At 47.3% G+C, this 23,185-nt stretch overlaps 1 protein-coding gene across 1 annotated transcript; it reads left to right on the top strand.

The window, feature by feature from the left end:
* Positions 1-5,896: 5,896 nt before the first annotated feature.
* Positions 5,897-16,225, top strand: lamtor2 (late endosomal/lysosomal adaptor, MAPK and MTOR activator 2). The gene is made up of 4 exons (XM_073061332.1): positions 5,897-5,993; positions 10,170-10,332; positions 12,623-12,712; positions 15,991-16,225. The coding sequence occupies exons 1-4, from the start codon at positions 5,926-5,928 to the stop codon at positions 16,045-16,047; spliced, it is 378 nt and encodes a 125-aa protein (XP_072917433.1). The 5' UTR covers positions 5,897-5,925; the 3' UTR covers positions 16,048-16,225.
* The last annotated feature ends 6,960 nt before the right edge of the window (positions 16,226-23,185 follow it).

The following is a 23,185-nucleotide window of genomic DNA, read 5'->3' as shown; positions in this document are numbered from 1 at the left end:
AGTCCACACAGCATGTCACCACAGACAACATGAGATTCATTTCCTGCTAGAGTACTCAGCAAACCTGTAGAAAAGTAACTATAACAGGACCAATGAAAGATTAACCAGCGTGCAGAAAGTTGCAAGTGTCCGGTGACGTACCAAATCTCCTAAACTCCTCAAGAAGGCAGCACCATATCTAAGGGCTCTCAACAGTATTTTTATGGCTCGCACTCTGCTGCGGCCTGAAAACCTCACACCACCACCTACTTCAGTGATACTACACCTCACTCTGATTCTGATACCTGTCCTGGGTTCTAATAAACAGTTCACAGTCTCCCTGGGGACAAGACATCCCCGGTGCCCACGTCCCGCAGCGGAGAGTCACCGCGGGTCATCGTCCCGAGGGAACTCACCGGCTTCCTCTCAATCTCGGCGGTAAAGACAGTCAGCAGCCGGCGGGGTGTACCCCTCCTCCGGGGAAACGTCCCGTCCATCCGTGGGGTGACCTTCCATCCCGAGCTCCGGCCGGCCTTCACGGCCCGGCTCCCTCACTGGCGAGCAGGTTACGGGAGTCTGTACTCCCCCAGCAGGATGTTCACCCTCTACCCCGAGGTTTCCCCGGCTGACCCGACGGAGGACGCGGCCGGGAAACCCACCGGCCCTGTCGCGTACTCCGATCAGCTGGCGTGCACCAAACTTCCAACTGCCCGCCCTCCGGGCCAAGCAGAACCGGGAGAAGACTCAGGGAGATGGGTCACTGTCCCGTCCCAAAGTGGGGGTCACGTCGCGGCAGGGTACAAACGTCTACTGAGCCTGAAATTGTGCCCCCCCCCCCAGCAAGTATTGGCGACCCACTATCTGAAACGTCCGTACTCTCCTGGAGGAGGGGAAGAAGGCAATCAACTCTCGGAGTAGGTGGGACAGCGTGGCGGGACACTAGTGTACCTCGGCTGCGTGTCTCACTGAACACTACTGTGGGAGAAAGGGGGGGTTGCATCACGTTTGCTGCCGGTGTGTGTAATCCCTCGGGTCCGGAACGACTGCATGAACAGGGTGCAGGAGTCGCTTCTCACTGTGTGACAAGTGACAGTTCTGGTCACCGAATTACAGGAAAGATGTCAACAAAATAGAGAGAGTACAGAGGAGATTTACTAGAATGTTACCTGGGTTTCAGCACGTAAGTTACAGGGAAAGGTTGAACAAGTTAGGTCTTTATTCTTTGGCGCGTAGAAGGTTGAGGGGGGACTTGATAGAGGTATTTAAAATTATGAGGGGGATAGATAGAGTTGACGTGGATAAGCCTTTTCCATTGAGAGTAGGGGAGATTCAAACAAGAGGACGAGTTGAGAGTTAAGGGGCAAAAGTTTAAGGGTAACATGAGGGGGAATTTCTTTACTCAGAGAGTGGTAGCTGTATGGAACGAGCTTCCAGTAGAAGTGGTAGAGGCAGGTTCGATATTGTCATTTAAAGTAAAATTGGATAGGTATATGGACAGGAAAGGAATGGAGGTTTATGGGCTGAGTGCGGGCCAGTGGGAGAAGGTGAGAGTAAGCGTTCGGCACGGACTAGAAGGGCCGAGATGGCCTGTTTCCGTGCTGTAATTGTTATATGGTAAAACCAATTCCATTCATTCCCAATGATCTGTGCCAAGCTGCCCTCTCCGACCGCCGCAGTTCAGATGAACCTGATTCCAGTGTGTTGCTGGGTGGGGGCGAAGGGAATGTTTCCCATAGTGGGGGAGTCTAGGACCAGAGGGCATGGCCTCAGAATTGAAAAACAGAGGTGAGGAGGGATGTCTTTAGCCAGAGGCTGGTGAATCTGTGGAATTCATTGCCACAGACGGCTGTGGAGGACAAGTCATTGGGTACATTTAAAGTGGAGGTTAATAGGTTCTTGATTTGTAAGGTCAAAGGTTACGGGGATAATTGGAGTTCAGAGGGATAAAAAAGTCAGCCACAACAGAATGGCAGAGAGAATCGTTGGGCCGAATGGCCTGATCTGCTTTTGTGGCTTCAGGTCTCCTGCTGTAAAGAGCTGGAAATCCCACTGGCTGTCATATGCGCCGGTCTCAGGTGTGTGTGTGTGTGGTTTGGGGAGGGGGGTCTCCTCTGGTCACTCAGTGAGATTAACTCCCCTACAACCCCATGGTTTCCTCAGGGACAAGTAGGCACAAGCTGGGAGCGGAGCAAGGTTCTACAGAGGCAGCCCTCACCGACAGATGCCCAGCATGAGACAGCAACCTCTCCTGTGGCAGGTCACTCTGGGCAATTCGTCCTTCGCCCCCACACCTTCCTGCTCCCTCCGCACCCCCATCCACCCTCTCTCCCCTCTGCTCCTGTCCCTCCCCCTCCTCCCATCCACCCGCTCCACTCTCCTCTCCTGTCTTAGCCTCCCCTCCCCCTCCCAGTTCTTCACACTGCTCTCCCTCTCCCTCTCCCTCCGTCCTTATTGAGGGACCAATGGGAGGTGGTTCACTGCTGACGATGCCTTTGATTCTCACACTCGAAAGGAACAGTCACAAAAGCCAATGACTTACAGATTGAACATTATAAATTTACAAGGATGTTGCCGGGACTTGAGGGCCTGAGTTGGAGGGGAAGGCTGAACAGGTTAGGACTTTATTCCTAGCATATAGAAGATTGAGGGGAGATTTGATAGAGGTAAACAAAATTATGAAGGGTATAGAAAGGGTAAATGCCAGCAGGCTTTTTCCTCTGTTGGTGAGACAACTAGAGGTCACAGATTAGGGGTGAAAGGTGAAATGTTTATCTGAACATAAGAGGGCAGTGAGAGTGTGGAACGAGTGCCATTGCGTGGTGGATGCGGGTTCGATGTCAGCATTTAAGAGAAATTTGGACAGGTACAGGGATGAGAAGGATTCGGAGGGCTAAGTTCTGGGTGCAGGTAGAGGTGACGAGGCAGATTAATGGTATGGACTAGACGGGCCGAAAGACCTGTTTCTGTGCTGTGGTGTTCTGCTTGCTCCTGATCCATATCCCTCCATTCCCGGTATGTTCATGTACCCATCTAAATGTCTTTTACACTCATTGTTGCATCTGCTTCTACCAGCATCTACAGTGCATTCCAGGCACCACCACTGTCTGTGTAAAATAACCTGTTCCTGCACATCTCTTTTAAACCTCCGCCCTTCTCAACTTAAAGTGCCCTTTAGTATCGGACATCTTTACCGTGGGTGAGAGATTCTGACTGCCCACCATATCTATGCTTCTCATATTTTTATGAACTTCTATCAGGTCATATTTAAGCTTGCAGACAATGCCACTATTGGCCAAATCAAATTTGGTGATGAATGAGATATAGAAGGGAAAGTGTGGAGCCACAGCAACAACTTCTCAACATCAGCAACACCAAAGAACTGATTATCGACTACAGGAGGTTCATGGGCCAGTCCTCGAGGTGAAGATTGACAGTAACTTTAAATTCCTTGGTGCAACACATCAAGGGATCTGTCCAGTGCTTAGGTGTCGACGCAGAGAAGGCGTAACAACATCTCTGCTTTTTAGTAGTTTGCATAGATCCAGCATGTCACCAAAGACTTTGACAAACTTCTGAAGGTGTACTGTGAAGAGTATCCTGACTGGTTGCAAACCAGACTGATACGGAAGCACCAAAGTCCAGGAATAGAAAAGGCTACAGAAAGTGGTGGACACAGCCCAGTCCATCACAGGAAAAGCCACCACCCCACCATCACCGAGCACATTTACATGGAGAGCAGCCAGAGGAAGTAGCATCCATCATCAAAGATGCCCACCTTCCAGACCATGCCCTCTTCTTGCTACTACTTCTTGCAGGAGGTACAGAGCCTCAGGTCCCACACCACCGGGTTCAGGAAGAGTCATTACCCTTCAGCATCAGGCTCCTGAACTGTGCGCATGCTTTATTCGCCACTACTCTGAACCAATTCTACAATATACAGACTCACTTTTAAAGACTCTTTACAACTTATGTTCTCAGTATTATTTTTATTTGCCAAGTTTGTCTTCTTTTGCAGATTGGTGTTTTCAGTCTTTGTTTTTTTAAATATATAATTCTATTATTTCTTTTCCTGTAACTGTCTGCAAGAAAATGAATGTCAGGGTTGTATATGGTGACATACTTTTATAATAAATTTATCTTTGATCTTTGAGGTCTCCCCTTGGTCTCCACCGCTCCAGAGAAAACCACCAACGTTTGTCCAACCTCTCCTTACAGCTCAAGCCTTCTAATCCTGGCAGAGTCCCGGTGAATCTCTTGTGCACCCACTCCAAAGCCTTAAAATCGTTCCTGTAATGGGGTGACCAGAACTGCACTAAATATTCCAGAAGTTACTCACATTCCTGACTTTACACACGATGCCCCAATTAATGAAGGCAAGCATGCCATACACCCTCTACAACACCATCTACCTGTGAGTCACTTTCACCCCAATGTCCTTCTGTACATCATGCTCCTCGGCATCTTGCTATTTTCTGTATACTTTCTTCTTACTTCTGACCTCTCACAGTGCCACACCTTACACATTCAGATTAACCCCCACTTATCATTTCTCTGCCCACATTTCCAGTTGGTCTATATCCTTTGAAAAATCTTCACTATCCTCGGATCTGCTAATTTTGCTGTCTTCTGCAAACTTCCTCAGCAGCTGACCTGCATCTTCATCTAAATATATTCACAAATTCTGGAGGTTCCAGTGAAATACTACTGGTCGCAAACCTCTGGTCAGAATAACACCACTCCACCAGTTCCTTCCTGTCATCTATAGCCTAGCCAATCTTAACTCTAAGTTAGCATGAACCAAGTTTGTGGATGATACAAAGATAGGTGCAGGGCAGGTAATGTTGAGGAAGCAGAGCCTCTACTGAAGGACTTGGATAGATTAGGAGAATGGGCAAAGAAGTGGTAGATGAAATAGAGTGTAGGGAAGGCTATGGTATGCACTTTGGTAGAAGGAACAGAGACGTTGGCTATGTTCTAAAAGAGAGAGTGAATTCAGGAATTGGAGGTGCAGGAAAACCTTAAAAGTTAGCTTGCAAGTTGTGTCAGTGGCAAGAAAAGTAAGTGTAATGTTAGTATGTTATTTCAAGAGGACTAGAATATAAAGACAAGGCTGAGGCTTTCTCAGGTATCGGTCAGGCCGCATTTGGAGTATTGTGAGCAGTTTTGGGCCTCACAACTAAGAAAGGATGTGTTGGTGTTGGAGAAGATCCAGAAGTTTATGAGAATGATCCCGCAATGAAAGGGTTAACGAATAAGGAGCGTTTCATGACTAGGCCAACAGAAAAACAGCTGTAATTGGACTTAGCAGACGTAGCTCAGCATATTAGAAAAAAAATCAGCCTCCCGTCCATGGCCTCTACACTTCTCGCTACCCTAGTAAAACAGCCAGCATTATCAAAGTTCCCATCCGCATACAGACAGTTGAAGACAGGTCTCCGCCCAACACATCGCTGCTGTCTGACCTGCTGAGTTCCTCCAACAGTACATTCTATCACTGTTCTCCCTTTCAGTAGCTCAATGCACGGATATGATGGAGCGATGTGTGTGCAGGACAAAGTTTTCACTGTTGCTTGATACATGTGACAATAATAAACAGACCGCTCCCTTTCCCTCCAGCCGGACTGCATTGGGTGAAGGAACCAAGACCGCGCTCCCTTACCAACATGACGGAGGGATAAACCACTCTATCCTTAACAAGATGGCGGATAACCTGCGGCACGCAAAGGTCAACCTTTTCCTCACTATGGTGGGCTGTGTAAAATTATGTAAATTGTTTTGGGATGAATTAAGCGTACGCAGAGCTACGGAGAGTGTAAACCACAAGCAACGGTCATTTTATTGGGGTATAGCCCGAATCAGTTGAACGGAAGGAACATATCTAGGACTACATCTCCCAGAGCTCAGTGGGTGGCGCTTCCGGTCACACTTCCGGCTGACGCTTGCAGGATGCTGAGGCCGAAAGCTCTGACCCAGGTTCTGAGTCAGGCCAACACGGCTGGTGTGCAGAGTACCCTGTGAGTGAGGGGTAATACAGGGAGGGGGTAGATTACCCTGTGAGTGAGGGGTAATACAGGGAGGGGGTAGATTACCCTGTGAGTGAGGGGTAATACAGGGAGGGGGTAGATTACCCTGTGAGTGAGGGGTAATACAGGGAGGGGGTAGATTACCCTGTGAGTGAGGGGTAATACAGGGTGGGGCAGATTACCCTGTGAGTGAGGGGTAATACAGGGAGGGGGTAGATTACCCTGTGAGTGAGGGGCAATACAGGGAGGGGGTAGATTACCCTGTGAGTGAGGGGTAATACAGGGAGGGGACAGAGTACCCTGTGAGGGGGAGGGGGTGGAGACCCCCGCGAGTGAGGCGAAGGGAGGGGCAGGAGAGAAGATCCCCTCCCCCCCCCCATGGCAAGGAAATCAGAAACTAGGTCCGTATCTCGGGTAGGGTTTTTACACAGCAGTGTGTGCCTGGAACACACCAGTAGCAGAGGCTGATACATTGGGAACATTTACGAGACGTGGATGAAAGAAAAATAAGAGCTGTCTGGGAGGGAGTGATTAAAATTCCAGATTAACATTTTGAGCCAAAAAGCCTGTGGTGTACTGTCCTTTGTTTTAAAGGTACTGGTTTTAGGATAAGTGGGGTGAGGTTTTAAGGGAACTTCAGTGACAACCATATATGGACCACAGTTCCATAACTGAAATGAGCTGCCAGTGGGTGTAGTTCAGGCAGGAACATTAAAAAACATTTAAAAAGCACGTGGACAGGTACATGGATAGGAAAGGTTTAGAGGGATACGGACAGGTACACGGATAGGAAAGGTTTAGAGGGATATGGACAGGTACACGGATGGGAAAGGTTTAGAGGGATATGGACAGGTACACGGATGGGAAAGGTTTAGAGGGATATGGACAGGTACACAGATAAGAAAGGTTTAGAGGGATATGGACAGGTACACAGATAGGAAAGGTTTAGAGGGATATGGACAGGTACACAGATAAGAAAGGTTTAGAGGGATATGGACAGGTATTGAATTGATGTTATTTCTTACATCCTTCCTATACATGAATAGTAAGAATCTTTAAGTTACATCTCTGTCTAAATGTGCAATTTATAGTAATTTGTAATAAATAGTATGTACAACAGGACAGTCAATATAACATAGAAATACAATTGTATCTGCATGAATTAATCGTCTGATGGCCTGGTGGAAAAGCTGTCCCAGAGCCCATTGGTCCTGGCTTTTATGCTGCAGCACCGTTTCCCGGTACAGGTCCTTTGGCCCACAAAGCTTTGCCAAACATGTCCTTACTTTAGAAATTACCTAGGGTTACCTATAGCCCTCTATTTTTCTAAGCTCCATGTACCTATGCAGGAGTCTCTTAAAAGACCCTATCGTATCTCCCTCTACCATCGTCGCCGGCAGCACATTCCATGCAGTCACCACTCTCTACATAAAAAAACTTACCCCTGACATCCCCTGTGTACCAACTTCTAAGCACCTTAAAACTGCCCTCTCATTCTAGCAATTTCAGCCCTGGGAAAAAGCCTCTGACTATCCACACGATCAATACCAAGGCCGAGTTCATTCAACCTATTCTCATAAAGCATGCTCCCCAATCCAGGCAACATCCTTGTAATTCTCCTCTGCACCATTTCTATGGTTTCCACATCTTACCTGGAGTGAGGTGACCAGAACTGAGCACAGTACTCCAAGAGGGGTCTGACCAGAGCCCTATATAGCTGCACATTATCTCTTGGCTCCTAAACTCAATCCCATGATTGATGAAGGCCAATGGATTTGTAACAATCCTCTGGACTGGGACCCCAAGATCCCTCTGATCCTCCACACTGCTAAGAGTCTTACCATTAATACTATATGCTGCCATTATATTTGATCTACCAAAATGAACCACGTCATACTTATCTGGGTTGAACTCCGTCTGCCACTTCTCAGCCCAGTTTTGCATCCTATCAATGTCCCACTGTAACCTCTCACAGCCTTCCACATGATACACAACATCTCCAACCTTTGTGCCATCAGCAAATTTATTAACCTATCCCTCCACTTCCTCAACCAGGTCATTAATAAAAGTCACAAAGAGTAGGGGTCCTAGAACAGGTCCCTGAGGCACACCACTGGCCACCTTCCATGCAGAATATGACCCGTCTACACCACTCTTTGCCTTCTGCGGGCAAGCCAGTTCTGGATCCACAAAGCAATGTCCCCTTGGATGCCATTCCTCCTTACTTTCTCGGGTTACCAATGATCCCACAGGCGCTTTTTACACACCTGTCCTTGTAAGTGTACTGAATCATGGGAAGTTCACATCTACAGATGCGTTGGGCTGTCTGCACCGCTCTCTGCAGAGTCCTGCGATTGAGGGAAGTACAGTTCCCACACCAGGCAGTGATGCAGCCAGTCAGGATGCTCTCAATCGTACCCCTGTAGAAAGATCTTAGAATTTGGGGGCCCATACTTCTTCAACCGTCTGAGGTGAAAGAGGTGCTGTAGTGCCATTTTCACCACACAGCTGGTGTGTACAGACCACGTGAGGTCCTCGGTGATGTGGATGCCGAGGAAGCTGTTTACCCTCTCAAGATCTGTTTACCCTCTACCAGATCCATTGATGTCAATAGGAGTTATCCATTCCTCCTGTAATCCACAACCAGCTCCTTTGTTTTTGTGATGTTGAGGGAGAGGTTTTTCTCTTGTCACCACTGTGCCAGGGTGATGACTTCCTCTCTGTAGGCTGCCTCATTATTATTTGAGATTAGGCCAATCAGTGTAGTGTTGTCAGCAAATTTAATTAGCAGGTTAGAGCTGTGTGTGGCGACACAGTCATGGGTATGCAGAGAGTAAAGGAGAGGGTTTAGTTCACAGCCCTGAGGGGCACCTGTGTGGAGGGTCAGAGAGGCAGAGGTGAGGAACCCCACTGTTGCCTCATGCCGGCGATCTGACAGGAAGTCCAGGATCTGGCTGTACAAGGCAGGGTGAAGGCCGAGGTCTCTGAGCTTCTTGTCGAGCCTGGAGGGAATGATGGTGCTGAATGCTGAACTGTAGTGCAAGGACAGCATTCTCACGTAAGCATCCCTCTTCTCCAGATGTGTAAGGACGGTGTGGAGGTTGAAAGGGATGTGGACAGGGAAGGTTTGGGCCAAATATGGGTAAATAGGACTAGAAGGGGTATCTTGGTTGGATTGACCAGTTGGGCTGCTGCTAACTCAGACTCTAGATTTAGAAATCACAGCAGGCCAGTCCACCCACTGTCGGTACTAGTTTTGTGAACTAGCTGTCTGATTGGATTTAGACATTCTCCTTCATTTGTTTCCAATTCCTTTTTGAAAGTTTATATCACTGTACCAAAGTTGTCCTGTTAGGTAACTTTCTACCACGTGTCCTGCTGTTATTTTTTGGAGACCTGCCACCCACATCTGCAAGCCACTGCCCCTCCCACCACTCGCACCCATCCTTCTTGTCAAAACCACTCATTTGACAGCCCTAATCTCGTCTTCTCCAGGGAGAATAATTTCAGTTACTCTGAGGAATAATGTCTGGGATAAAAACAGAAAAATTCTTAAAAACTCAGTTGTTAGACCTTAGCTGTGGGCAAAGAGTCTGTGAACATCTCTGGTTAGAGTTCATTCCTGATCCCATTCGGAGAAGCCTCCCCAAGGCAGCAGTCCTACTCAGAGAAGTTTGCACTTCAGAATTAGGGTGACCCCTTGGCACGGTGGGGTGAAGGTGAGCTGTTATCTCCTGGCTCCAGAGACCATGATTTCCAGCACTGTGAGTGTAGTTTCCAGGTTATCCCTGTGACCATGTAAGATCCCCGCAAGTGCTTCTGTTTCCTCCCAATTCATCAACAACGTGGGTTAATTGGCTGCTGTAAATTGCATTCCCTGGTGTGTTGCATAGAATCTGAGGGGAGTATGTGGGCAGAATAGAATGGGATCAGCATAGGTGGATGATTAGTGGTCAGCACAGACTCAATAGGCTGAAGGGCCTGTTTCCATCCTGGACAATTTACTCCTTTTGGCCACAGTTGTCCAGCTGGGCTGACATGGATTTGAGAATGTTCAGCTCGAGGGGGGGTGGGGTGTGTGTGTTGTGAATCTGGTCCCTCTGTCAGCCTGTAGTATACTGTACCTGCCCAGTGTAACCTCTGACCATCTTCCCCCTCCTGCCTCAGGCTGCTAAACAATGAGGGCTCCCTCCTCGCCTACTCCGGTTACGGGGACACAGATGCACGGGTCACCGCTGCCATCGCCAGCAACATCTGGGCGGCATACGCTAAGAACGGACACCAGGCTTTCAACGAGGACAAGCTGAAGTTCATCCTGATGGACTGCATGGTGAGGGCTGTGGGGGGTGGACATGTTCTGTTTTCGTTTACAGGGGAGTGATGAGGCCCCTGCTCCCGGAGAACACATGCACATCCCTGACCCTGTTCCCCAAGAAAGCATAGTGTGCGAGAGGAGATTTCCACAGGCTAACTCCTGGGATAAGAGGGCTGTCCTATAAGCGAAGGTTGGAAAGTTTAGGTCTGTATCTCTGGCTGCAATCAAAGACACAAGATCCTAAGGGGAACACGTACAAAAAGCTGAAGGAAATCTGCAGCTTAGCAGCACTTAGAATCAGAACCAAACTTACTGTCACTGAGCAAACACGAGGAAATCTGCAGATGCTGGAAATTGAAACAACACACACAAAATGCTGGTGGAACACAGCAGGCCAGGCAGCATCAATAAGGAGAAGCACTGTCGACGTTAGTCCTGACGAAGGGTCTCGGCCCGAAACGTCGACGTTAGTCCTCCTTATAGATGCTGCCTGGCCTGCTGTGTTCCACCAGCATTTTGTGTGTGTTGTTTTTACTGTCACTGACGTAAGTTGTGAAATTTGTTGTTTTGCAGAAGCAGTACAGTGCAGACATAACAAGTTACCGTAAGACACAACAGAACATACAATGCTCCAGCACAGAACAGACATTTCTGGGTCGAAGTTGTGCCACCCTACTCTGAGATTAATCGAACTCTTCCCACCCACACAGCCCTCCATTTTTCTTTCATCTATCTGCCTATCTTCTTAAATATCCCTAATGCATCTGTATCTATCACCCCCCCCCCCCCCCGGCAGTACATTCCACGCACCTACACTCACTGTGGGGGGAGAAGGAACCTATCTCCGACATCCCTCCCCCCATACCTCCCTCCAATCACCATAAAATTATGATTAATTGAAAACAATAATTAAAAAATAGGCTGTGCATAAGAGGAAGAGTGAGGGAGCTTTTATCTGCTCATGGACTGTTCGGAAAACTGGCAGTAGAAGGGAAAGAGCTTTGAGTGTGGGTCTTCCGATTTCTATATCTCCTCCCCAATGGTTGTAATAAGAAGAGGGTCCTTAATAATAGATGCCATCGCCATTTGAAAATGTCCTGGGTGGTGGGCACGGTTATGCCCACGATGGAGTTGACAACCTTGTGCGTTGTTGCCTCCATACTGGACGGTGGTGCGACCAGTCCTGTTACTCTCCAGTACGTCTGAAACTCCTAATGATGTAGAGCCGCTGGCGTGCCTTCGATGTGATTGCCTCAATACGATGGGCCCAGGGTAGATCCTCAGAGATGATGATGCCAGGAGCTTATGACTTGGCCTCCATCATCTGGCTTATGAAATTCCTCCTCATCCTTTTTTTAAAGGGAGCCCAAAAAATTCCTCCTGATCTCTATTCAGAGGCTGTCCCATCTGGTCTTTGGATTCCCTGACTGTTGGAAAAGTCTTCTCCACGTCCACTCTGTCTAGGCTTTTCAGTGTTTGGTACATTTTGCGAGATTTCCCTTCCCCCGATTCTTACAAACCCCAGCGAGTACTGGCTCAGACCCATCAAACTCTCCTCACATTAACCCTTGCATTCCTGTGACCATTCCCGTAAGTCTCCTCTGGACCCTCTCCAATACCAGCACATCCTTTCTTAGATAAGGGGCCCAAAAGTGCTCTCAATATTCCAAATGCAGTTGAACCAGTTCCTGTAACGCCGCAGCATTACATCCTTGCTTTTGTATTCTAGTCCTCTCGAAATGAATGCTAACATTGCATTTGCCTTTTTGAAAGATTGTGAAATTAGAGTTCCGGGACCTGGTTCAGAGGATTTGAGGCCATCATGTTGAACGTCAGGGCGGGTTGAGGGACCCTTGGGACTACATGGGCTGGGATGTAATGTCACCCTCAAGAGCATTCCCCCTTGTACACTCTCTGCCCTGCGAATGGGTTGGGGTCACAGTGAGCTGCGGTAGTGGGTAGTTAGCAATGTTCTCTATTACAGCAAGTCCCCATGACAGGCCACGGATTCGATTCCTCCAGCAGTTGAATAGTGAGCTCTGCCTTGCTTTTTGGCAGAGGCTGTGGAAGGAGCCCATGTGCTGAGTGCTAGTTTGTAGGGTGTGAGGGGAGGACGACAATCCGAGGACAGGAGGTGGGGGGGGTGAATGGCAGGGCAGGGAAGGACGATCTGAGTCTGGGAGCACAGAGCCTGGAATTTTCCATTCTATGTTCTCTGGGATGGACCGTGCTGGGGGTTTGGCGGGGTGGGGGACTGCGCAAGCGTGGTGCAGACCATATGTTGATAGCATCTCCTCTCTTGCAGGAAGGCAGGGTGGCCATAACCCGGGTGGCCAACCTTCTGCTGTGTATGTACGCCAAGGAGACGGTGGGCTTTGGCATGCTGCAGGCCAAGGTAACACATCAGCCACGACGACGGAGTGGAAGTCAGGGAAGGGAGGGGTTTAGTGACAGTGGGGGGGGGATATTGGTTTGTGGCAGCTGAAGGAGAGGTCATCAGTGTCAGGAGGGGAATGAATCAGGAGGGGGTAGTGGTCGGTGACAGGTGGGAGAGGGGCTTGTGGGTGTTGGTGATAGGGAGGAGTTCAGGCTAGAGATCAGTAATGGGAGGGGCAGTGGTTGGTGATGAGTGGGAGGAGGAGAGGTGGTAGGGGAAGGGTGGTGGTTGGTGATGGGTGGCATGAGGGCTAGAATGGGAGGAGGGGTGCTGGTTCCTGATGGGGAAGGGTTAAGTGATAGGATGAGAGGTATAGTGATTGGTGACAGGTGGGAGGATGGCGAGGCTAGGATGGGAGGAGGGGTGGGGAGGAATTGTGACGGGCTCTGCTTGCTGACACTCCCAAGGCCATGAGGAATCCAGGACACCTTTCCCTTTTCCGTGGCCGTTCCAGAAACTGGCAGACAATACAGACTGTACAACAGCATAACGTAAGAAAGCAAACTCATGCAGCTGTCAGAACTCTGAAATCGAAAGGGCCTCAATGTGAAACGTTATAGCCTTTGCAGTTCCTCTGCAGACGCTGCCTGCCCTGCCCCGAGTCCCAGGCTTCCCTCTGCATAATATTTACTACACTCCCTCTGCCACAGGTATCTCCTTTGGTGGTGGGAAGACCAGACCTCAGTACACTACTCAGGTGTGGTTCTATCAAAGCCCAACACATTTGCAGCAAGACATCTCCAGTCTGTTCACTATTCAGGCCAGTGTGACCCTTCCTTCCCAACTGTTGACCAAACCTCCACAATAACTCCCAGTTCCCTTTAAACGCAAAACACTTTCCAGTCCCTTGTTATGGAAATAAAATACCCAAAATGTACACTGTTCTACCATTGAGTATAACCTCACTGGTTTGTGTTTCTTTCCTCAGGCAGTTAATCTGATCAACCATTCTAGTTAACTCCCACTCCCCTCTGTCTATTTCCTTAGTTACTGCATTATAAACACTAAACCACTATTGGTGCTGACCTCGCCCACATCTCCTCCATTTCCTGGACATCTACACTCACCCCATCTTCCCATTCCTTAAGTGATTGAGGATTGAGTTCCTTTTGTCCTCACCTACCACCCCATGAGCCTCTACATTCAACACCTCATTCTCTCTAAATTCCACCATCTTCAAAACGATCCTACCACCAAACTCCTCCCCCACCTCTCTCTGCTTTTCACAGGGATTGCTCCTTAGTGATTTCCGTATCCATTTGCCCTCCCCACTAATCTTCGTGCACATGTTCCTGCAAGTGAGAGGAATGCTACACCTGGCCATGTATGTCCTCCCTCACCTCCATTCAAGGCCCCAAACAGGCCTTCCAGGTGAGGCAACACTTCACCTGTCAATCTGCTGGGGCTTTTATCGTATCCAGTGCTCCCAATGCGGCTTCCTCTACATTGGTGTGACCCGACATAAGTTGGATGACTGCTTTGTCAGGCACCTCCTGTCCATCCACCAAAAGCAGAATTCTGATGGCCAACCATTTATCCCTATCCATTTGTGTTCTGACATGCCTGTCCACGGTCTCCTTGACAACTCCCAGGTTGGAAGAGCAACATCTCATATTCTGTCTAGGTAACCTCCAACCTGATGGCATGAACATCGATTTCTCCTTCCAGTAATTTTTTCCTTTCTTTTGTTTTCCCCCTTCCCTTCCCTCTTCTATTCCCCAATCTGGCCTCTCACCCCTTCTCTTTACCTCCTATCACCTCATCCTGGTGCTGCTTCTTCCCTTTCTCCTGTGGTCCACTCTCTTCTATGAGATTCCTTCTTCAGCCCTTTACCTTCCCCACCTACCTAGTTTCACCTGTCACCTTCTAGTTTGTCCTCCTCCTCCCCCCTCCACCTTTTTATTGTGGTGTTTTCCCCATTACTTTCCAATCCTGACAAAGTGATTTGGCCTGAAATGTTAACTGTTTATTCATTTTCTTTGATGCTGCTTGACCTGCAGTGTTGCTCCAGCATTTATTGTGTGTGTCACTTTAAACCACTTTTTATAATGCTGTTACATAGTAAATACATTATGGTATTTATGCACACTTTATCTGCACTTCTAATTTTATTTTTATATGGTTCTATATTTGTTGAATCTTGTCATTCTTGCATGTTGCACCAACACATCACAACATTTTCCTAATACATGCAACTGTATTTGGCAAATAAAATTGATCCATCTGACTATCACTTGTCCTGCCCAGATTTCAGCCTTTCAGCATCACTCTCAAATTTTGGGTATTGTGTGCAGTTCTTGTCAGCTACATTTATTATTTTTGTTCATTGAGATACAGGACTAAACAGGCCCTTCTGGCCTTTCGAACCAATAGCAATCCCCCTATTTAATCCTAGCCTAATCACAAGACAATTTATAATGACAATTAACCTACCTATCGATAGGTCTTTGGACTGTGGGAGGAAACCGGAGTACCCAGAGGAAACCCATGCAGTCACGGGGAGAACGTAGGAACTCCTTACAGACAGTGGTGGGACTTGAACCTGGGATGTCTGTACTGTAAAGCCTTGTGCCAACACTACCGTTCCACCCTAAAGAAATATAGGAAGGTTAGCAATAATATTGAAAAGAGTGCAGAGAAAGTTTACAAATGTTACTGGATACTAAGTTTATAGGGAAAGTTGAATAGGTTAGGACTTTATTCCTTGGAGTGTAGGAGAATGAGGGGAGATTTGACAGAGGTATATGCATAGGGTAAATACAAGCAGGGTTTTTCCACTGAGCTGCAGAGAGACTAGAACTAGAGGCTCCAGTTGTGGAGACCAACTCATTTAAAGCAGAAGGGTGTCAAAGATTACAGGGAGAAGGCAGGAAAATAAATCAAATGAAGTCGAAGACCCAAAGGGCCAAATGGGTTAAACCCGTTCCTGTGTCTTACGGATGGAGGGGGACAAAAGGGGAGAGACGGTTTCAGCAGAAGCCAGGAGCAAGAGGTGAGGAGAATCCCACGTGGTTTGGAATATTAACAATTGGACACTCTGTCGCTGGACACTAGACCAGCTGGAGCAGCCAGGAACTGGACAGGTCATGAGAGCAAGGAACGTGTAGGGTCCAGGGAGAAAGACTGACTGGGGTTTCTCTACTCAAGAGTCTGCTGGGATTTCATGGGCTGAATAGCCTTTCATTTTGTTAAGTATGGTGCATCTGATATTTTTCCCTCTCTCTGTCTCTGTGCAGGCCGAAGCCCTTGTCCAGTACCTGGAGGAGCCTCTGACCCAGGTGGCAGCATCGTAGGAGAAAGCTTTGAAGTGACACTCCAGGGAGGGAGGGAATCAAGGCCTTGGGGTGGGGGATTTAATTTAAAAAATGTCTTTGAGAAGGGTTTGAGACAAGACCCACTGCACTTTGTGAAAACTGCTGGAAATTTGTTCGAGCTTGCTGTTTGTAGAACAATAAATATGTGGAGAAAGCAGGACAGGGATTAGGCTTTTCTGTGGGAAGCTGGGCAGAGTGGCTGCGGCTTTGTGTTGTGAGTGAAGGTGAACAGGGCCTGCTGATGAGACGGAGCAGGACAGATCAAAAGTCTCATCCTGATTGCACCTCTTGGTTGGTGTGACCCGCACTGTGCTAGGCTATGAGTGTTCTGTATGGGGTTGGAGAAGCATTTTGAGGTCTCAGCCAAGGTGGGCTTCTCATTCTCCCTCCTTTCGGTCTCAGCTGAGCTGCAGGACATTAAGACCATAAGACATAGGAGGGGAATTGGGCCATCAGCCCCATCGAGTCTGCTTCGCCATTCAGTCATGGCTGATCCTCTTTTTCTGCTCCTCAACCCCAGTTCCCGGCCTTTTCTCCATAACCTTTGATGCTGTGTCCAATCAAGAACCTCTGCCTTAAATACACTAATGACCTGGCCTCCACAGCTGCATGTGGTAACAAATTCCACAAATTCGCCACCCTTTGCCTAAAGAACTTTCTCTGCATCTCTGCTTTGAAAGTGTTCCTCTCTGTCCTGAGGCTGTGCCCTCTTGTTCTAGACTCTCTCACCATGGGAAACATCCTTTCCACATGTACTCTGTCTAGGCCTTTCAATGTTCAAAAGGTTTCAATGAGATCCCCCCTCATCCTTCTGAATTCCAGTGAGTACAGACCCAGAACCATCAAACATTCCTCGTATGATAACTCTTTCATTCCTGAAATCATCCTTGTGAATCTCCTCTGGATCATCTCTAATGCCAGCACATCTTTCCTAAGATGAGAAGCCCAAAACTGATCACAATATTCAAGGTGAGGCCACACCAATGCCTTATGAAGCCTCAGCATCAAATCCTTGCTCTTGTATTCTAGACCTCTTGAAATGAACACTAACATGACATTTGCCTTCCTCACCACTGACTCAACCTGCAAGTTAACCTTTATGGTGTTCTGCACAAGGATTCCCAGCTCCCTTTGCCTCTCAGATTTTTGGAATTTCTCCCCCTTTAGAAAATAGTGCACACATTTATTTCTACCACCTAAGTACATGACCATGCATTTTCCAACATTGTATTTCATTTGCCACTTTCTTGCCCATTCTCCTAATCTGTCTCAGTCCTGTAATACATTGGGCTCTTAACTCAGTAAGCAGCCTCATGTGTGGAACTTTGTAAAAGGCCTTCTGAAAGTCAAAATATACAACATCCACTGCATCCCCTTTATCTACCCTACTTGTAATCTCAAAGAATTCCAACAGGTTTGTCAGGATTTTCCCTTAAGGAAACCATGCTGACTTTGTACTATCTTGTCCTGTGTCACCAAGTACTCCATCACCTCATCCTTAACAATTGACTCTGACATCTTCGCAACCACTGAGGTCAGGCTAACTGGTCTGTAATTTCCTTTCTGCTGCCTTCCTCCTTTCTTAAAGAGTGGAGTGACATCTGCAATTTTCAAATTTTCAAAATGCCAGAGTCCAGTGATTTTTGAAAGATCATGTCTAATGCCACCACAATCTCTAATGGTACCTCTTTAAGAACCCTATGATGCAGTTCATCTAGTCTGGTTGATTTATGTACCTTTAAGTCTTTCAGCTTTTTAAGTACCTTCTCTCTTGTAATATTAATTACACCCACTTCTCTTCCTTGAAAATACACATTTAGTTAATCTGACATCTCCTTGTCCCCCGTTATTATTTCTCCTGCCTCATTTTCTAGCAGTCCTATATCCACTTTAATTTCTCCTATTTTTAGCATACTTGAAAAGCTTTTACTATCCACTTTGATATTAATTGCTAGCTTGCTTTCATATTTCATCTTTTCCCTTCTAATGATTTTTTTTTAGTTACATTTAAAATGTTTTAAAAACTTCCCAATCCTCTGTCTTCCCATTAATTTTTGCTTTGTTGTATGCCCTTTCTTTTGCTTTTACAATAGCTTTGACTTCTCTTGTCAGCCACCATTTGAGTATTTCTTCATTTTTGGAATACACATGTCCTGCACCTTCCTCATTTTCCCCAGAAACTCACACCATTGCTGCTCTGCTGTCATCCCTGCCAGCAACTCCTTTCAATTTACTTTAGCCAACTCCTCTCTCACACCACTGTAGTTTCCTTTACTTCACTGTAATGCTGCTACGTTAGACTTTCTCCCTGTCATATTTCAAGTTGAACACAATTATATTGTGATCACTGGTTCTCGAGGGTTCTTTTACCTTAAGCTCCCTAATTACCTCTGGTTCATTACATAACACCCAATCCAGTGTAGCTGATCCCCTAGTAGGCTCAATAACAAACTGCTCTGAAAAGCCATCTCTTAGGCTTTCAACAAATTCACTCTCTTGAGATCCATTACCAACCTGATTTTCACAGTTGACCTGCATGTTAAGGCCTCCCATGACTACCATAACATTGCCCTTTTGACTCGCCTTTTCTATTTCCCATTGTAGCCCTGTGGTCCACCTCCAATGTTATGTCACATGTTTCTACTGATTTGATGCCATTCCTTACCAGTAGAGTTACACCAGCCCCTCTGCCGACCTTCCTAACCCTATAATATGTAACCTTGGACATTCAGCTCCCAACTACAACCATCCTTCAGCCACGATTCATTGATGGTCCGGCAGCTGTCTCATTTCTGCCAATGTCTCGGAATATTGTGGAACAGTTTCCCTGTATCCAAAGCATTCCACTCTTAGGTTCTGCTGAAGCGTGGGGTTTGTACAAACAGCTGGGCTGTGAGTCACTGGAGCATCAGGGCTCCAAACCATCAGTTCTCTGAAAGTAAGTGGTTAAGGTGGTAAAGAAAACATTTGTCTTTATTGGTCAGTGTGTTCAGTACAAGCATCAGGAAGTCGTGCTGCATGAGTATGAAACCCAAGTCAGACAACACTTGGGGTATTAAACCGTAAGACATAGGAGCAAAATCGATCCATCGAGCCCACTCCACCATGGCTGATATTATCCCCCTCAAACTCATTCTCCCCTAACCCTTGATCATCATCATCACTATGTGCCATGTTGTATGATCATGGTCTTGACAAACTTTTCTACAGAAGTGGTTTGCCACTCCCTTTTTTTCTGCAGTGTTTTTACAAGATGGGTGACCCCAGTCTTCAGAGATTGACTGCCTGGTGTCAGTGGTTGCTAAACCACCCCAACACCCTAACCTATGATACCCCTACTAATTAAGAGCCTCTCAACCTGCTCTTTTCTTTCCAATATTTTAATTAATATATATAAAAAATACAGAGTGCAGGAAAAAAAAATATATATACATCAAAGTATTAAACTAAATCGCATATATTCGATTTATATATGGGGATTCCTCACCCTATATTCGTACAAGTCAATTAGTTCGTAACATTGAAAAATAATAATTTTATTATATAAAAAAAATAACCCATTGCTCTTTAAATATACCCAGTGATTTGGCCTCCACAGCAGTCTGTGGCAATGAATTGCACAGATTCACCATCCTCTGGCTGTTATGTGCAGTTCTGTTTGCCCATCAGGAAGAATGTAGAGAAGAGTGCAAAAGAGGTTCACCAGGATCCTGCCTGGATCAGAAGGCATGAGCTGTAACAAGAGGCTGGGCAAAATTGGGTTGTTTTCCCAAGAGCAGCAGAAGTGGAGGGTAGACCCGATAGATGTTTTTAAAGTTGAGAGCAGTGTCCTAGTGGAAAGCTGGAGCAGGGTTTCTCCAAGCTTTGTCCTGGATGGGAACAGTTTTTGCAAGGTGGGAATGGTTTCATTGAGCTGTGTGTAGGTAGGAACAATGGAGAATGGTGTACAGGTGAGTGATATATAGCCGGGTCAAGTTGTGTCACTGATACCTGAGAAGTGAGCATGGCTGATCTGAAACAATGAGGATGTGCTGGTGACAATCAGAGCAACGGGGTGAGAAACTTCCCAGGTTGACGACTTTTCACCAGGCATGGGAAAGTGAGAAAAGAATCATGGGCGGGGAACAAGGCTGCTCTCTGACTCATGCCACTGGTTCCACCTCATAGAGGAGGTAACCACAATTTATCTGTGTGGGGGAGGTGTAACCAGAAGGAGCTGAGTGGGCAGTAGGGTGGTGTGCAGAGAGTGCATGCTGGGGCTGGGGATCTCAGGGACCATACATCGGAATTCCACCTCGCATTCCCATGTCTGTTCACAGCCACATCAAGGCCGGATGCAGATTGGCAAATCTCACATTCTCCCCTGGTAGTCTCCAATCTGACAATCAATATTGATTTCTGGTAACCATCCTGTCTCTCCCCCATTCCCTTTTGTTTTTTTTCTTTTCTCTCTGGCCCCATCACCCATTATCTTCCTTTCTCTTTCCCCACCTCCTTTATTCCACGGTCCACTGACCTCTCGAATCAGATTCCATCTTCTTCAACCCTTTGCCTCTTCCACCTATTCCATCTTCTAACATCATTCCCACTTTCCCCCTTCCCTATAATTTGCCATTATCATTGGAACCCTTTCTGGGGAAGGGGTGATTTGTACCTGAACTGGAGGGAAACCAATATCCTGGGAGGGAGGTTTGCTATTGCTATTGGGGAGGATTTAAATTCGATTTGTGGGGGGGGGCGGGCGGGCGGTGAGAACCCAAGTGAAGAGGCAGAGGATAGGGTGGTTGGTGTACAAGTAGTGACAGCTTGTAGGGAGTTTATGAGGAAGGATAGACAGATGATAGAGCAAAGATGCACTCAGCCAGATGGTTTGAGATATATTTAACGCAAGGAGTATCATTAGCAAGGCGGATGAACTTAGAGCATGGATCAATAAGTGGAACTATGATGTTGTGGTCATTACAAAGACTTGGATGACTCAGGCAGGAATGGCTGCTGAGTGTGCCAGGCTTTAGATGTTTCAAAAAGGACAGAGAGGGAGGCAAAAGGGGTGGGGGAGTGGCACTGCTAGTCAGGGGTAGTATCATGGCTTCAGAAGAGGAGGAAGTCATGGAGGGATTGTCTACTGAGTCATTGTGGGTGGAAGTCAGAAACAAGAAGGGGGCAGTGACTTGACTGAGTGTTCTTTATATACCCCCCCCCCCATAGTAACAGAGACATCGAGGAGCAGATAGGGAGGCAAATTCTTCAATGGTGCAATAATAATAGGGTTGTTGTGAGGGGTGATTTTGACTTCCCTAGTATTGACTGGCATCTCCTAGGAGCAAGGGTTAAGGTGGGGTGGAGTTTGTTAGGTGTGTTCAGGAAGGTTTCCTGATGGAATATGTAGATAAGCCAACTAGAGGAGAGGCTGTACTTAATCTGGTATTTTTGAAATGAACCTGGTCAGGTGTCAGATCACTTGGTGGGAGAGCATTTTGGAGGTAGTGACCACAACTCTATCTCCTTCACCATAGCACTGGAGAAGGATAGGAGCAGAAAATTTGGGAAAACATTTAATTGGGTGGGGGAATATGATGCTATTAGGCAGGAACTTGGGAGCAGATGTTCTTGGGGAAATACAGGGAAGAACACAAGGTGTTCTGCATAGGGGTGTTACATCAAAACGTCAATAGGATGCAGAACTGGGCTGAGAAGAGGCAGATGAAGTTCAACCCAGATAAATGTGAGGTGGTTCATTGCGGTAGGTCAACTTTGAAGGCAGAATATAAAATAAATGTGTGGAGGATCAGGGAGTAGGTTACATGGTCGGCCCAACAAGGCCGAAGGGCCTGTAATGGGTTGTAGATTTTCTGTGTTCTATGTTTCTGTGTACTCCGACGATGACCTTGTATAGAGACTGGGTTTTTAAAGCTCTTTGCCGGACCTGCGCGGGAACGCTTCTGTTGTGTCTGCACAGTACTCCAGTCAATGTCTCCCGTCAAAATAATTCCTGCTTTTTAAAGCTCTTCGCTGGACCTGTGCGAGAACGCTTGTTGCTGAGAGGGACGGACACGGGTCATTTTACACTTGTAGTTTCTTAACTCAACCTAGAAGGATTCAACATCTTCCGATCGTATGTCACATCTCTCCAATGATTTGATGCTATTCTTTACCAGCAGAGCCATTCCACTCCCCCTGCCTATCTTCCTATCCCCCCCCCCCCCAACAATGTGTAACCTTGGACATTCAGCTCCCAAATACGATCATCCTTCAGCCACGATTCCGTGCTGGCCAAAACATCACACCTGACAACAGCGCAACAGGATCATCCACCTTATTTCTTAAACTTGCATTGAGATATAACACTTTGAGTACTGTATTTGCTACCCTTTTTGACTCTGCATCCCTAATGCACTGATACTCACCCTGCTGGCTGCAATTTTGCCCTGTCATCTGCTCTTCTGGGCAGTCTGACTGCACACTATCCGCCCTATCCTGAGTCCCTGCACTCCAGTGCCAAATTAGTTGAAACCCTCCCCAACAGCTGTAACAAACTTGCCCGCGGGAATATTCGCCCCCCTCGGGTTCAGTTGCAACTCGTCACTTCTGAACAGGTCATACCTCCCCCAGAAGAGATCCCAAGGATCCAAGAACTTGAAGCCCTGCTCCCTGCAGCAGCTTCTCGGCCACGCATTAATCATTAATCTGATATGGTGGACTCCTACCCATTTCCACTGATCCCATTTCCCAGCACTTGGCCCGCCTTCTTTTCTGCCTGGGCGAGTCAAGTACTGTCCAGATAGTTCAATGTTGTGAGGGTGTTTGCCTCCACCACCCCCTCAGGCAGTGTGTCCCAGATTCCCTCCCCAATCATCCTCCTCAGGTCCTTTCTCAATCTTCGCCCATCACCCGAGTGAATGTTCTCTTGTGAAGAGGCGCTGCACATTGCCATCCAGACTGACAGTGCGTGGAGTTTGTACACGGACGGAACACTACCAATGCCGAATTATATTAAAAAGTGCAGCGCAAGTTAAAATAGAATCAGCAAAGCAGAGAAGGTTGTGGACCATGTGCTGGGAGATAGAATCGATGTCCCAGTGGGCCGAAGAGCCGGGTACCGCGCCCGCAGCCTCTC

Source organism: Hemitrygon akajei, chromosome 11, assembly GCF_048418815.1.
Source record: "Hemitrygon akajei chromosome 11, sHemAka1.3, whole genome shotgun sequence".
Taxonomy (NCBI): Eukaryota; Metazoa; Chordata; class Chondrichthyes; order Myliobatiformes; family Dasyatidae; genus Hemitrygon; species Hemitrygon akajei.
Note: the sequence above shows the minus strand (reverse complement) of the source record. Positions and strands in the feature narration are given on the sequence as shown.

What these genes read in the sequence shown, in the direction of transcription:
- lamtor2 (XM_073061332.1), top strand. Translation starts at nt 5,926, where the DNA reads ATGCTGAGGCCGAAAGCTCTGACCCAGGTTCTGAGTCAGGCCAACACG. An exon ending in TCATCCTGATGGACTGCATG is followed by an intron (nt 10,333 to 12,622) that starts GTGAGGGCTGTG and finishes CCTCTCTTGCAG; the next exon opens with GAAGGCAGGGTGGCCATAAC. An exon ending in TTGGCATGCTGCAGGCCAAG is followed by an intron (nt 12,713 to 15,990) that starts GTAACACATCAG and finishes GTCTCTGTGCAG; the next exon opens with GCCGAAGCCCTTGTCCAGTA.